This window comes from Mustela nivalis (genome assembly GCF_964662115.1).
Source record: "Mustela nivalis genome assembly, chromosome: 15".
Lineage (NCBI taxonomy): Eukaryota > Metazoa > Chordata > Mammalia > Carnivora > Mustelidae > Mustela > Mustela nivalis.
This window is the reverse complement of record NC_139034.1, coordinates 29,558,761-29,574,507: the sequence shown is the minus strand read 5'-3', so window position 1 is coordinate 29,574,507 and position 15,747 is coordinate 29,558,761. Positions and strand designations below refer to the sequence as shown.

Sequence of the window (15,747 nt, the reverse complement as noted above, 5' to 3'; positions counted from 1 at the left end):
CTTCGAGTCTGCTTGAGATTATGTCGCCCTCTTCCTCTCCCACTCATGCACTGGCTCGCCCTCTCTTTCTTTCTGTCTCTAACAAATAATTTTTTTTTAAATACTGACTTATAACTTATAGCATCACTTCTCAAACTCCCTTCCTTCCCCCAATTCACTCTGCAGCTGCTTTGGAGCTTCTCACTGTTAAGGCTCCCAAAGCCTTCTCATGAAGTGGGTGGTCTCTTCCATCTGATTCTTTCCTGCTCATCTCCAAGTCTTGTCTGCAAATGGACATCAAGTCTAGCTTAGTCTAGTTCCCCTGCCTGGTTTTCCTGCACCAATTCTTTTCTCAACTCTCTCTGCTGAAAGAGGGAGAAGGGGTGGGAGCTGTGGTACACAATTGCACATGAACTCATCCTATGCATACCACAGATAAAAAGGCTCACTGCAGATCTGTAATGTGTTCCAGCAGTTAAATTATTAATAAATGGCATTCAGAATTAGCTGTTTATCTTCTGTATTATTATTTCCAGAAATGGGAAAAAAAACTGTAAGAAAACAACTTACACTGTTACTTTGAAGAAACAATGTAACATAATTTTGTACCAACTTAATTTTCTAAATAAATATCCAATTATGCTAAATTTCTCTATCTTCCAAAAAGCATATATAACATGCAAATGTATGAAATTTATATACATTTTACCATTATCAAAAGGAGTGAAGTTAATTTTATTTAGTGAAGCAATTAATTAATTTTTAGAGAGACAGCAAGAGAGTGCCCAAGTGAAAGGGAGTGGCAGAAGGAAAGAGAGAAAGAGAATCTCATGCAGGCCCCACTCAGTGCAGAGCCCCATGCAGGACTTGATCTCATGACTCTGACATCATGACTTGAGCCAAAATCAAGAGTCCAATGCTTAACCAACGAAGTCATCAGGCGTCCTGTGGAAGATAGTGTTTTAGATCATGTTGACCACTGCTCTTCTCCGTCAGTCAACACAATCTCCAGGACAACTCATTTCAGCATTCTCAAGGGGTCATTTAGTTACAAGTTCATGTTTTAAAACTACTATTAATTTATCCTCATTTCCTGAAACACAAATCTAATATTCCTCCTCTCTCTAAAACTCTCCAGTGGCTCCCCATTTCCTTGAGGATAATGTCAAATGCTTTAGAGCTTAACATTTTAGAATCCCCGAAAGTGGGTATAAATTGATCACCTTGGCCTTATTCACCCACGACCAGCTGTGCAAAACATATCCTTGTGGGTCCATTAAAACTTGCAGATCCCTGTGAGCTGCAAGCGAGCACTTTACTTTATAATGTTATTCTGGCACTTGTATATGACCTTCATTGTATTTTTAAAATTGCTCATGTTTCTAGAGGAATTGGAGCTCTTGGGAGGAATAGAGATAGTAGTTTCTTTGATCAGTAGTTACTGAGTACTGTGTGCTAGATGCTGTGCTTCATAAGCATTATCTCATTGAAGACTCCTAACAACCTACTCATGTAGGTATTATTATTGACTCCATATTGCAATGAGGAAACCAAGACATAAAGAAGTTAGAGAACTTGCCCAAGGTCTTATAGTAAGTGGCACAACCCTAACTGAAAACACGAATCTTTCTGATGGTATAGAGTCAATGGCATATAATGCAACATTATTTTGTGTGAAGGTTAATATTATAAATTTTCCTTTTATTTTACCAATAAGAAAACTGAGGTGTGGAAACGTACAGTGTCTTGCCTAAGGTCACAGAACCAGGAAGTACCAAGAGACAAGAAAAAGGAATAATCAGAAAATAAAAATGAGTTCTTATAAATTAAGAATAGAGTAGCTGAAAGGAAAATTCAATAGGGTTTATCTTCAATTAAATGTAAAATTAGTATCTTCCAACACATAAAAAGATAAGAGAGGAAATGTAGAAGACCTAAGAAATCAATCCTGGAGATTCAACTCTGACTAACAGGAAATTCAGAAAGTGAGAACACAGAAAATGGAAGGGAAGTAATTTTCAAAGAAACAGTATGCAACAGAGAATGTTTAGCAATCCACCAAAATCCACTGTCCTCTTCTACCTGGACACTAGACAACATTTCTCAGATTTCCTTAAGAATTAAGGGGCTGAAAGACTGACTGCTCTCAAATGGAAGGTGAATGGGAGTAAAATGAGCCATTTCCAGTGGCTGATAATTTCTTCCATGTATTTTCACCTTCCTGTGAGATGAAATGGCAAAGCTGAGCAAAGTGGTCTTGGAAACCATATTGCTTACCCAACTGGACCACCCAGGTGCCCATAGCTGTATACTTTTAACAGCTATTCTATATTCAAACCTACTTTAAAGGAAACCATGAACCTACCCTTTGAGGAGCATAAACAGAATATGAGGATGAGCGCTAATGTACTCCACAGTAGGACTCCGAGTACCTATCTGTCTTCTCAGGATGTTGTTAAATATCTGGGTCACATCTTTTTTTCCCTGTTAAAGAAACAAACCGCCATTAAATTACACAATCAAAATAGGTAAATTATATGGAGTGTAAGTTGTATCTCAAAAGCTGTTTACACATAAACACACACAAAGGGAAACAGCACTGTTCTTTGTAATATCTAAAACCATTAATTCATTCTTTTTAGTGATTCAACATTTATATACAATATAAAATGATCACCATAAGTCTAGTTAGTAGCTCTTACCATAAAAAAGAATACACTATTGTTATCTATATTCCGCATGCTATAAATTACATCCCTGTGATCTATTTATTTATTTTTTAAACTTACCTTGTCATATATCTTTAGTCAGCTGTGCTTCCAAACATTTAAACAAAGATTTCTACAAACAGACACAGCTCTTTTCCATCGGATTTGCACTGTGGTTAATTCAAAAAACAAGAAGTCTATTTCTCACACTTGTAAATGAAATGGCATAGAAGAATTTAAAATAGTGGATATGGTACAATTGAATTCCTAATGCTTTTTTACCTTTTAGCTTTATATAAGAAGAAAATTATGATTAACATTTTTAAACCATCTTAAATAAGGACGGAAAATGGATGAAGAAAATAAAGATTTTAGCAAATGTTGGTTAGAATCAGATTCCTTTTTCTTAAATGTACTTTCTAGTAATTTTTTCCCCTCTACTTTATCCATTCCCATTCCAAGTCAGTGTATTACAAAAAAAAATGTGAGTTTTTCTATTAGGTGGATATACATGATTTAGGTGATTGTAAGAAATCATATCTAACCTAGAGGAATAGAGAGGACTACTCAATTCTAGCAGCTGAAGCAGAAGAACTATAGCCAGTGTTGGATGGGACTTTTTTAAGTCCTCATTTACAAGACTTCCACTTTCACACACCCTACAACCTGAGGCTTGTCTCCTTCTCCAACTGAAGCTCTGAACTGAACAGATTTTGTTATGTTTAAAGATTCAGTTTATTTATTTGGGAGAGAAAGAGAGAGTGAGAGAAAGCGCGAGCAGGAAGGAGAGGGAGAAGCAGGCTCCTTGCAATCAGGGACCCCAATGGGAGCATGAACTGAGCCAAAGTCAGACACTTAACCGACTAAGCCCCCCAGGCCAGGCACCTTGAGTTTTCTGCTTCTTAAGATTTTATTTTTAAGTAATCTCCACACCCAGTGTGGGGCTTTAATTCACAACTCCGAAATCAAGAGTTGCATGTGCTTCTGACTGAACCAGCCAGGAGCCCCAAACAGGAGTTTTTTATATGAAAAAAAAAAAAAAAAAAAAAGGACGACATTCCATCATGAGTTACTATGGCCCTGATTCTGGCCTTCATCTCTCAAATGAACTGTTAAAGATTATCTTCCAGTTATGTCCTCTACTTCAAAAAAGTCTTCACTGGGCTGAGTGAGCTAACTAGAAAAGCAAATCTGACTGTGCTATTCTCTTAGGCTCTTCAATGCCTTCTTTTTGCTGAGAGAAAAGTCTGATGCCCTCCATGACCTAGCCCTTGCTTACCTCTCCATCCACGGCTCACTTTTCAATTCCTACTTCAAGTTCTGTTAATAACAATGGATTGTACTACATAAAGGTATATATGACTTTCATTTCTATACCTTTGCTCCTGTTCTGCTTGTCCTGAATTCTTTTCCTTCCCTTTTGTAGCTAAGTCTTAGTCATCCTGTAACAGGGGCACATGGGTGCCAAGAGCACCTGACTGCAGGGTTCCCAAAAAGACCAGGTTTCAGCCACTCACTGCTGACAAAATCCAAAGGCAGAGATATGACTGGTGGTGTAACAAGAAAGGAATTTATTTCAGTGAGGCCAGCACCGGGAAGACAGTGGACTAGTGTCTCAGACTATCTAAAGTGCTGAAAAATACTTCTGGGTTTATATAAGGAAAATGTGGGACAAAGTTTGGTGGGTACTTGTAGGCAAGCAGTAAAGATCATTGTCTTGGGGTCAATCACGTGTGGTCTTGCTGACATCAGGGTAGATGTTTTTTGCTTGAGGGGGTAGTTTCAGTTCCTATCACGGGATGCTTTGCCTGCAGGGGTCTTTTGCCCGAGTTAAGAGATAAGCTGGAAAGAAGAACTTAGAAAGTACAGACAGGTCAAAATGGAGGTCGTTGAAGTCCTCTTTCAATACAACAGATTCAGTTCAGACGGATTCACCTCTAGGATAACTGCCCCTCTCTGTGTGACAACAACATCTTTGCCTCCATACACCAGTACCCCCTCTTCCATGTCTACCCCTACCTCCATCTCTACCACGGTCATAGCAGCTAACATTAAGTGCTTACTCAGTGCCAGGCACTTATACAAAGAACTTTATATGTATTTTCCAATCCTCCTAACAACCTTATAATGTACATTCTGTAAGTAAGGAAATTAAGGACTAGTGAGGTTACCTTATATAAGTGGGTTGTTGGAGAGCCAGGACTCCATCCAAAACTGATGGAATCTAGAATCTGGGTTCTTAGCCATCATCCTAAACTGATTCCAGCACCAAACACAGTATACTGAAATGAATTTTGTCTCTAACTCCTTCATCACATTGATAGCTCCCAAGGACAAACCATATTTCAATTCCCATTGTAGGGCCTGATATATATATAGTAGGCATTCAATATTTATTGGACTGATTTATTACTTTAGAGGCATAGGCATCTATAAGCCCTTTATCACAAATCTAGACCACTGAATCTCATGCATCTATTAATGGGGCACTTTTAAAAAAGATTTTATTTATTTATTTGATAGAGACACAGAAAGAGAGAGGGAGGAGGGGGAGCAGGAGAGGAGAAGCAGGCTTTCTCCTGAGCAGGGAACCCGATGTGGGCCTCAGTCCCAGGACTCTGGGATAGTGACCTGAGCCAAAGGCAGACGCTTAGCCAGGAGCCCAATGTGGCAGTTTTTAATACCAAAACAAGTAGGACCCAAAATTAAAAAATTAAAAGACACTAAGATTATTCAATTAATTAGTCAATCTTAAAACTACTAGCCATATAAAAAACGGACTAAGTACTGATTAAGAATGCTAATTGACATATAGAAAAATTTTCTTTTTTTTTTTTAAAGATTTTATTTATTTATTTGACAGAGAGAGAGATCACAAGTAGGCAGAGCAGTAGGCAGAGAAAGAGAGGGGGAAGCAGGCTCCCTGCTGAGCAGAGAGCCCAATGTGGGGCTCAGTCCCAGGACCCTGAGACCATGACCTGAGCTGAAGTCAGAGGCTTAACCCACTGAGCCACCCAGACACCCCACAGAAAAATATTCTTAAAGGATTCACTTTATCAACAATTGGCTTGAAATGGATCAGACTTAAATGTAAAACATAAAACTATAAAACTTCTAGAAAAAAAGAGAGGAATATCCTCAGGATCTAGAGTTAGGCAAATAATCTAAGAGCACCATGTAGAAAACAAAAACTAACAAACTGGAGTTCAAAATTCAGCAAAACAAAATTCAGCACTTTTGTTTTGTAAAAGATATTGTTAATAGGATGAAAAGACAAGTTACAGACAGGGAGAAAATACTTCAAACCATACATATGATTAAAAAGAACTAGTGCTAGAATATGTAAAAAAGCCTTTGAACTTAGTAGTATAAAATACAAACCAATTAGAAAATGGGCAAAAGATATGAAGAGACAGTGAAGACGATCTACAGATAGCTACAAGCACATAAAAGATGTTCAACATAATTAGCCATTAGGGAAATGCAAATTAAGATCACCAGGAGAGATTACTACATATACCTATCAAAACAACTAAAATAAATAATGACCACAACAAAAGCTGACAAAAATGCAAAGAAACTACACTTGTACATTGTAGGTGGAGATCTAACATATATAGTTAATCTGGAAAACAATTTGGTAGTTTCTTGAAAAACTTAACAGGTGGGGTGCCGGGTGGCTCAGTCATTTGAAGATCCAAATCTTGGTTTTGGCTTAGGTCATGATCTCAGAGTCCTGGGGTCAGGCCCTACATCAGGCTCTGTGTTCGGTGTGGAGCCTGCTTGAGGGTTTTCTCTCTCTGCCCCACCGCCTGCTCTCTTTCTCTCTCTGAAGTAAATAAATCTTTTTTTTTTTTTTTTTTAATTTATCTGACAGAGATCACAAGTAGGCAGAGAGGCAAGCAGAGAGAGAGGAGGAAGCAGGCTCCCTGCAGAGCAGAGAGCCCGATGTGGGGCTCGATCCCAGGACCCTGGGATCATGACCTGAGCCGAAGGCAGAGGCTTAAACCACTGAGCCACCCAGGTGCCCCGTGAAGTAAATAAATCTTTAAAAAAATAAAATAAGGGGCACCTGTGGTGGCTTAGGTCATGATGTCAGGGTCCTAAGGTAGAGCCCTGAGTTGGGCTCCCTGCTCAGTGGGGAGCCTGCTTCTCCCTCTCCCTCTGCCTGCTGCTCCCCCTGCTTGTGCTCCATTCTCTCTGATAAATAAATAAAATCTTAAAAACAATAATGAAATGAAATGAAATAAAATAAAAACTTAACATGCCCCTACTATAACTAGTAGTTGCCCTCCTGGTATATATCACAGGGAAATGGAGCCTGGCCATGAATGTTCCCAGCGGCTTTGTACATAATAATCAAAAGCAGGAAACAACCTAGAAATCTTTCCACAGGTAAATGGTTCAACAGACTGTGCTATATACCCATACCATGGACTCAGTGATAAAAAGGAATGAACTTTGATGCATGCAACAACCTGGATGAATCTTAAGGAATTATGCTGAATGAAAAATGTCAGTAACAACAGCTTATACAACCTAAGTGTCCATGAACAGAAATATGGATAAGGAAGATGTGCTGTATTTATACCATGGAATATTACACAGTCATAAAAAGGGTAAGACTATGCCATTTGAGACATGGATGAACATAAAGAGTATTATGCTAAGTGAAATAAGTGAGACTGAGAAAGACAAATACCACAAGATTTTCCTTATATTTGGAATGTAAAAAAAAAAAAAAAAACAACAATCCACAAATGAATAAGCAAACAAAATGGAGACTTAGATCTATACATGCAGAGAACAAACTGATAGTTGCCATAGAGGAGAAAAGTGGGGGATTGGGTAAAATGGGAGAAAGGGAGTAGGAGATACAGGCTTCCAGTTATGGAATAAATAAGTCAAGATAGCATAACAAATATAGTCAGTGAGATTGTAATAGTGATATCTGGGAAGAGACCAGTAGCTACACTTGCAGTGAACATAGCATAATGTATGAACTTATGGAATCACTATGTTGTGCTATGTTGAAAGTAATGTAACATTGTGTGTTAACTCAAAAAATTAAAAGATTACACATTATACAGTACCATTTACATTCGGATTACAAAATGGAGAATGATTCCTGGTTGCTAGAGGCCAAGGATGGGGTGAGAGAGGGTAGCAGCTATAAAAGGACAAGAGGATGCATCTTTGTGGGATGGAAATTTTCTGTATCATCACTTTATCAATATCAATATCCCAGTGCTATCACTGTGCTATGGTTTTGCAACATATTGCCATCAGGGAAACTGGGCAAGGTACATGAGATGTCTCTGTATTATTTATTATTGGCTTTCTTGTTGGAGCGAGCTAGAGGAAGAAAGCAGGGGAGGTGCCCAGTAGCTCTTTTGGGAAGACAATAGCCAGCAATTAGATGCATGCTAATTAAAAGCCGGAACCTCAGACAGTCACTTGTAAAGGACGCATCAGACCCCTCCCAGGGAAAGACTGGGAGTTGGGTGTTTTTGTCGCGCTTCCTCTGTGCTAGCTCGGGGGAGGCGGAGACAGTTGCAACAAGTACTCTTGCACCCATGAACAACTGTCCCTTTGTTTGCTATAGTCCTGTGGGTCTCATGAATGCGAGCCCTGTCAGCTTTCATACATAGGTGACCTGGGGGACCATTCCTCAGTGGGCAGCCTTAAAAGTTGGGCCACCAGGGTGCCTGGGTGGCTCAGCGGGTTCAAGCCTCTGCCTTTGGCTCAGGTCACGATCTCAGGGTCCTGGGATCAACCTGCAGGTTGGGCTCTCTGCTCAGCAGGGAGCCTGCTTCCCCCTCTCTCTCTCTGCCTGCTTGGATCTCTGTCAAATAAAAAAACAAAAACAAAACAAAACAAAAAAAAACTGGGCTACCAGATGTGTGGTCCAAACCATTTGCTCCTCAAAGAGAAGCTGGGCATTGGGGTACCCCCCACCCAGGCTATATGGTGCTATGCCAAGGGGTGGGCTTTATGGCCAGTGTGTCTCAGCCTTTCCTACCCATTCTGAAGTGGCTATTTTCTCAGTTGCTCAATGAATAGGACCCACTTAGCTCATTTCTTAGATTTCTCTCAGAGGGAGTTCCTGCATGTGTAACTGTACCTTCTGTTTGTCCATAGGAAGAGAGAAATTCAGGAGCCTCCTGTGTGGCCACCTAAGTCCAGAGTCCCAGAATTTTTTTAAATGTTACGTAAAATTCAGTGCTGGTTCTCATATATTGCTGGCTGATGTCCTAGAATCTCAAATTGGGAAATCTAGCCCGAGAAAATAATCCTAAATAACAATCTTAAATATAGAAGAAGAGGTTCAGACACAGAGATTTTTTTTTTTTTTTTTTTTTTTTTTTGAGAGAGAGAGAGAGAGAATGAGTATGTGTGTGTGAGAGAGCAGGGAATAGGAACGGGATGGGGGAGGGGCAGAGGGAGAAGGAGAGAGAATCCTAAGTAGGCTCCATGCCCAGCACCGAGCCTGATGTGGGTCTTGATCTTACGACCCTGAGATCATGACTTGAACCGAAATCAAGAGAAAGTTAGAAATAATAAATATGTCCAGAATTAGGAACAGTTACATAAATTATGGTATGTAACTGGCAGAAATAAGAATATCCAAATGTTGGCAATGATTAAATATAAGAAAAATATATGACTAGCCACTGCTTTCACTTGATTCCATGGATTGAAACAGAGAAGGGTAGATAAGGAAGAGAGAGAAGAATTAAGAAAGGAAGGAAAGGGAACCAGGAAAGAAGAGAGAAGAATTTTTAAAAAGGGGAGAGAGATAACAACAACAAAAAAACCAGACACATGGGAATGCAAATTTTATCTTCTTTAAAGAAAAACACAGAATATAAAATTCAAAGTTTTTCAGAAAATTAGGAGCTGAGTCTTCAATTTAAAAGGATACTTTAGGATCAACTGCTCTCATTTTAAAATAGTACAAATATTCATACTACTTCATAAGAAATGAATTTCACTTACACAAATGTTAAACAATATACTTGTATAAGAGGTACAGCTATAAATATAAACAAAGCTTAAAATGAAAGAAGTCATCTGTTCTGTTCAAATCTTTGTAGACTCTACAGTAATCCTGCACAACATCAATCCTCTTTGAAAAGTCATAAGAGCATGTTTTTCATACTTCCCAGTGAAATGCCACAAGAACATTTCCATACGGCATTCCAGTGAACAGTAGACATGAAGCTCCACAGAACTCTATCCAACTTTTACACAGAGGAAAACATTCTTCTGGTTCATTAGCAAATAATGTGCAAAGGCAAAGGAAGCCCCCTGTGGATAACAAAAACAAGCTTGGATACCAGGAACAGCTTGTCAAATCAGAGGAAAGGATCAGAATGGAAAGGATTAGAGAAAATCTAAACAGGTACCAGATGATTAATGATGGGCTTTCCATAATACAGAACCTTGCGGATATCCATTCATTACACTATACCTAACTGGAGTAAAACCTTAACTATTTCAAAACCAGTCTTCAGCAACCTTCAGACTGTCAGATTTCAAGTTCTAGAAATGGCCAGAAAAAAAAGAAAAAAAAAAATCTCTGATGGCAACAAAGCAACATTTAGAAATGACCCTGAATGCCTGAAACTCACCAGTAATTCTAAGATAACTTATAATTTAAGTGAGCAGATGGCAAACCTGAAGAAGCACTTGAATTAAGCTGACAAATTCAAGAAGGTCAGCTCTAACCTGATCTAGTCAACAATTACCTGCAGAATGAATGATACATATGGAGGTATCAACTGGAATTAAATACAGAAAGAGAAAAAGTGAGAAGAAAGAAGCAATGAACAGCAGGCAGAGCAATTAGAACTGCTGATAAAGAGCATCTTTTACTGATAAGAGAAGTGAGAAAAGGCAGGGACGCCTGGTGGTTCAATTGGTTAAGCATCTGCCTTTGGCTCAGGTCCTGAGATCAAGTCCCTTCATCGACTTTTGTTCGGTGGGGAACCTGCTGCTCCCCTGCTTGTGCTCTCCCTCTCTCGTTCTGACAAATAAGTAAATAACATCTTAAAAAAAAAAAAAAAAGAATTGCGAAGGCAAATAAGTGAGTAAAAGAGAGCAGCATTGCAGAAGAAAACACCCATTTTTAAATTGCAGCCCTTGACTTATATGTAGGATATATAAATATAAAGCATTCCCAAAATTCAACAACCAATTAAAAAGAGGACAAAAGACCTATATAGACAATTCACATGAGAAGAGAGATGGTGGGGCCCTGGGGTGACTGAGTGGGTTAAGCCTCTACCTTCGGCTCAGGTCATGGTCTCAGGGTCCTGGGATCGACCTGCACATCGGGCTCTCTGCTCACCAGGGAACCTGCTTCCCCCTCTCTCCCTGCCTGCCTCTCTGCCTACTTGTGATCTCTGTCTGTCAAATAAATAAATAAAATCTTTAAAAAAAAGAAGAGATATGGTGGCAAATAAACACACGAAAATATGCTCAACATCATTAGTTGTTAAGGAAATGCAAATTAAAACCACAATATACCACTTATACTTACTTGAGTGGCTGAAACTTAAAAAAAAAAAAGCTAAAAGCAAACAAACAAAAAACCCCAGCACTACCCAACAATCCTATTCCTAGGTGTTTACACAAGTGAAATGAAAACCTACACCTGCACACACAAACTGCGTAAATGGTTATAGAGATTTTATTTGTAACGGGTCAAACCTGGAAATTCCCCCAAATATCCACCAACTGGGGAATGGATAAATGGTCTGCATACATCCATGCAGTAGAAAGCCATTGGCAATAAAAAGGAACAAACTCCTGGTACACAGCAACAACAAAGATGAATCCAAAATCATGATGCCAAGTAGAAGAAGTCAGAATCAAAAGACTACATTTTGCATGATGCCATTTCCACATTTGTTAAGGCAAATTATACAAGGACAGAAGATAGATCAGTGCTTGCCAGAGGCTGAGGGTAGGAAAAATGATTACAATGAGGCATGGGAAAATCTGGGGGGTGATGGAATTATTCTATATCACAGAACTGTGTATTAAGAAGAGAGACGGGCGCCTGGGTAGCTCAGTGGGTTAAAGCCTCTGCCTTCGGCTCAGGTGGTGATCTCAGGGTCCTGGGATATGGCCCCACACCGGGCTCTCTGCTCAGCGGGGAGCCTGCTTCCCCCGCCCCCTGCCTGCCTCTCTGCCTACTTGTGATCTCTGTCTGTCAAGTATATAACTAAAAAAAATCTTAAAAAAAAAAAGAAGAAGAAGAAGAGAGAATGTTACTGTTTGTCAATTACACCTGAATTAAAAGAAAAAAAAAAGAAACATAACTGTAGCCGTTGAAGTCATGGGCATCTCTCCTCTTCTCCTGTGTCGGCTGTGGGGAGAGGGGTGGGGAGAGCTGTTGTGGATAGGGTAAATATTTGTGCTGAATTTCACTAGCAGAACTAGATAGGCAGAGCCGTCTGCAAGGGGTTGGGGGTAGGGAGTGTTCACTGCATGGATGAATGCTTTTGCAGGGGACCAAAATTCAAACTAAACTAATTTACAGATACTGGGAAAGTTTCAGAGCTCAGAATTAGTTGCTCTCAAATTTTTTAGTATAACTGTATTTACACATGACAAGAATTCTAATGCAGAGCTCCTTGTAAACCTCCTGGCCCTCTCTATCTCTCTCTCCTCATCTTCATTCTTCTGCCTTTTCTGCATGCTGGCTTCCTCTACTTTTTTAGTTTACGGGGTAGGAAATCTGACCTCCGATGCAGTTAGAGACTGATGCTCCTAGTTAGAGACTGAAGTTCCATCTCCGTTTTAGTTCCAGAATCCTGCAGACTTCTCTGGCCCTGCTTTGATGAGATGACCACTACTAGTTCACCCTGTGTACTGGACAGGTGTCACGCTGCACAAAAATGTTGCTCCCACTGTAACTCTGTGGGTGGGGATGGAGGGACCACTGCCCAGAAAGCAGAGGGGATAAAACATTTTGTACATTATACAATGGTGTGAGCAGTCTTTATCTTTATGGCAGGTTACATTCATTAACAAGTATGGTAAGGTCAAACTAAAATGGTCATTGTCTTAATTTTTATAGGGGGAACACTACCAATTAACATGTTAACGCTTCTGATTAAGGGCCTGATGAAGGGCCATTTTAAATCACCCATAGATTATGTTCCTTTATAGGATAAATGTTTCTGAAGCTTATATTCGTTAGTTTAAGATGACGAGAGGGTCACGGTAACATAAAATTCCATTTAATATGCTATAGTATTTCCTCACCTGTAATTGTAAATTCTGTGACTTAATTTGTCTAATGATGGATGCAAAATACATGAACAACTGATGGACTCAAGAACAGCTAGAACCAACACCCTACACACATAGTAAGCAATTCAAATTGTTAAATGCATGTCTTCTGCCCATTTTTGGACATGATTTTCTGTTTTGTGTGTGTTGAGTTTGAGGAGTTCTTTATAGATCTTGGATATCAGTCCTTTGTCTGTATTGTCATTTGTAAGTATCTTCTCCCATTCCATGGGTTGCCTCTTTGTTTTGTTGACTGTTCCCTTTGCTGTGCAGAAGCTTTTGATCTTGATGAAGTGCCAAAAATTCATTTTGGCTTTTGTTTCCTTTGCCTTTGGAGACATATCTTGAAAGAAGTTGCTGTGGCTGATGTTGAAGAGGTTACTGCCTCTGTTCTCCTCTAGGATTCTGAGGGATTCCTGCCTCACGTTGAGGTCTTTTATCCATTGCGAGTTTATCTTTGTGTACGATGTAAGAGAATAGTCGAGTTTCATTCTTCTACACATAGCTGTCCAATTTTCCCAGCACCATTTATTGAAGAGACTGTCTTTTTTCCACTGTATTTTTTCCTGCTTTGTCGAAGATTATTTGACCATAGAGTTGAGGGTCCATATCTGGGCTCTCTACTCTGTTCCACTGGTTTATGTGTCTGTTTTTATGCCAATACCATGCTGTCTTGGTGATCACAGCTTTGTAGTAAAGCTTGAAATCAGGCAACGTGATGCCCCCAGTTTTGTTTTTCTTTTTCAACATTTCCTTAGCAATTTGGGGTCTCTTCTGATTCCATACAAATTTTAGGATTGTTTGCTCCATCTCTTTGAGAAATGCCAGTAGAATTTTGATTGGAATAGCATTGAAAGTATAGCACAAAGTTTCTGTCCTAAGGCTTTATGATTCTTCATTTTTATGGTAATAAAACCAAAGGTGAAGGACCACTTTAAAGGGTGCCAATGAACAGAAAAGGATTTTTACAAAGGGACAGAAGTTTTCAAAAATTTAAGACCGTAAAATGGGTAAATGAGAAGCTGGTACTGGAATACTTATTTTGCTGACTTCTTTTTTTTTTAATGTAGCAAGAAATAATAGAGATTAAATTATCACAGCTTCTTTGGACTACTTTCTAATTCAGCCTGAACAGATGACTTTGCATCCACCCTGGTTTTGCAAGGCACACCTGCCCTTAAAATGAATGCATCAATAAATTCATCCTTTGATCTCTTATCACATTGTGTTTCAAAACATCAGAGTCTGAAGCTGTGTTTTGAATAGCGGCCAAACCTCAAAAAACACAGCTCTGAGTTTGATCCTGAGCCCATAAAAATCTGAAGACTTGCAATCTCAACCACAAGTCTTTTTTTTAACTTCATAAAAATATGCAGAAGCGGTTCTTTTCTGTCAGCAATTTTAAGGTTTAAAGAATTAGATTAAAAATTTATGGCTATAAAGTAATGGGATTTTCTTTTTAAATAATTCTAACTCAAAGGTCTGCCTCCTCACTAGCCCTTATTCCTGTAACAGTAGGATTCTCTAGTACTTTCCTCATCCTCATGGGCCACTTTGCTCTGGATTCCTGAAGGAGAAATGGGTTCGTCACAAAGACTGCCAAGGCAGTTCCAGCTACCCAATCTAAGCCACTGCCATGGCCACCTTCACTGCTGTCAGCTCTGGATCCCAAACCCCTTCTCCAAGCTCTTCTCAACCCTGTTCTTGGTCTTGCCTCCCACCACTAGTCATTTCCAAAAACCCTTCCTCTGTTATGGTTCTGGAGACACTTTCCCTCACTCCAAAACGTTCTCCTATTTTCCTTCTATTTCCTATACCTATTGATCTTAGCAAAAGAGAGGGCATTTCTTAAATTTCTGTTGATTTACTCTGCAAAAGAAGACTAAGCTCTTCTCTTCAGTCTTTTCCTTCCAGACATTGTTTAGAGACCTAACCTTCCACAACTAACAAAAAAAGCCCATCTAGGTGTCCTCTAAACAAAAATTCATTTTTCTTTGTAAGGAATACTCCATTCTTTTAGGTTATCAGGCAAAAGCTACAACCCAACCCTAAATAATATTTTTTCTCCCTTTTATAAACATATACCAAAAATTTAACAGTCAAATAACTGTTGTACTCTCCAACAAACCCCCAGAGGTGGCTACACACTTACTAGAATGCTTATCACCACTTGTGAAATACCTTCTAAACCATTTACTAATTCAACAAGAAAAGTGGCCTATTGCTGTGTTCAGGACATCTTCCTTTGGTCTAATCTTCTTTCTTTTTCTTCAGTCTCTCATTCTCAAGCCTACATTCATTCATTCACTCAACCAACCAGTGTACAGGGCACTAGCTGTGGGAAACGGGATCCTAGTACTCAAGATACTTTCAGTCCAGAAGGGGCTGTACCAGTTCTACCTCTGAACTAAGACACAAGGAGGGCAGAGTTGTGTGTGATTAGACTGCGTGATTAGACTGCGCTCTAAAGTTAGGACAGGTTTTATCAAGTTGTCATTATCTTATGTGGGTACTTTAGGCTTGAGATGCAAAGCTGCTGCTTGCAGATTAACCATTAGAACTTCCAATCAGTTAAGTGTCTGCTTTTGGCTCAGGTCATGATCCCAGGGTCCCGGGATTGAATCCTATATGGGCTTCCTGCTCAGCAAGGACCCTGATTCTCCCTCTACCTGCTTCTCCCTCTGCCTGCCACTCCACTGCTTGTGCTCTCTGATGAAAAACAAACAAAAACTCTTTAATAAATTTATTTATTTTT

At 39.4% G+C, this 15,747-nt stretch overlaps 1 protein-coding gene across 16 annotated transcripts in view; it reads right to left on the bottom strand.

Moving 5' to 3' along the window:
* CAB39L (calcium binding protein 39 like) overlaps positions 1-15,747 on the bottom strand; it is a 121,843-nt gene that overhangs the window by 40,039 nt on the left and 66,057 nt on the right. For all 16 annotated transcript variants that reach the window (XM_082701548.1, XM_082701556.1, XM_082701547.1 and 13 more), the window contains one exon: positions 2,345-2,463. In XM_082701548.1, coding sequence (XP_082557674.1) covers positions 2,345-2,463 — 119 coding nt within the window. The remainder of the gene's footprint in view (positions 1-2,344; positions 2,464-15,747) is intronic.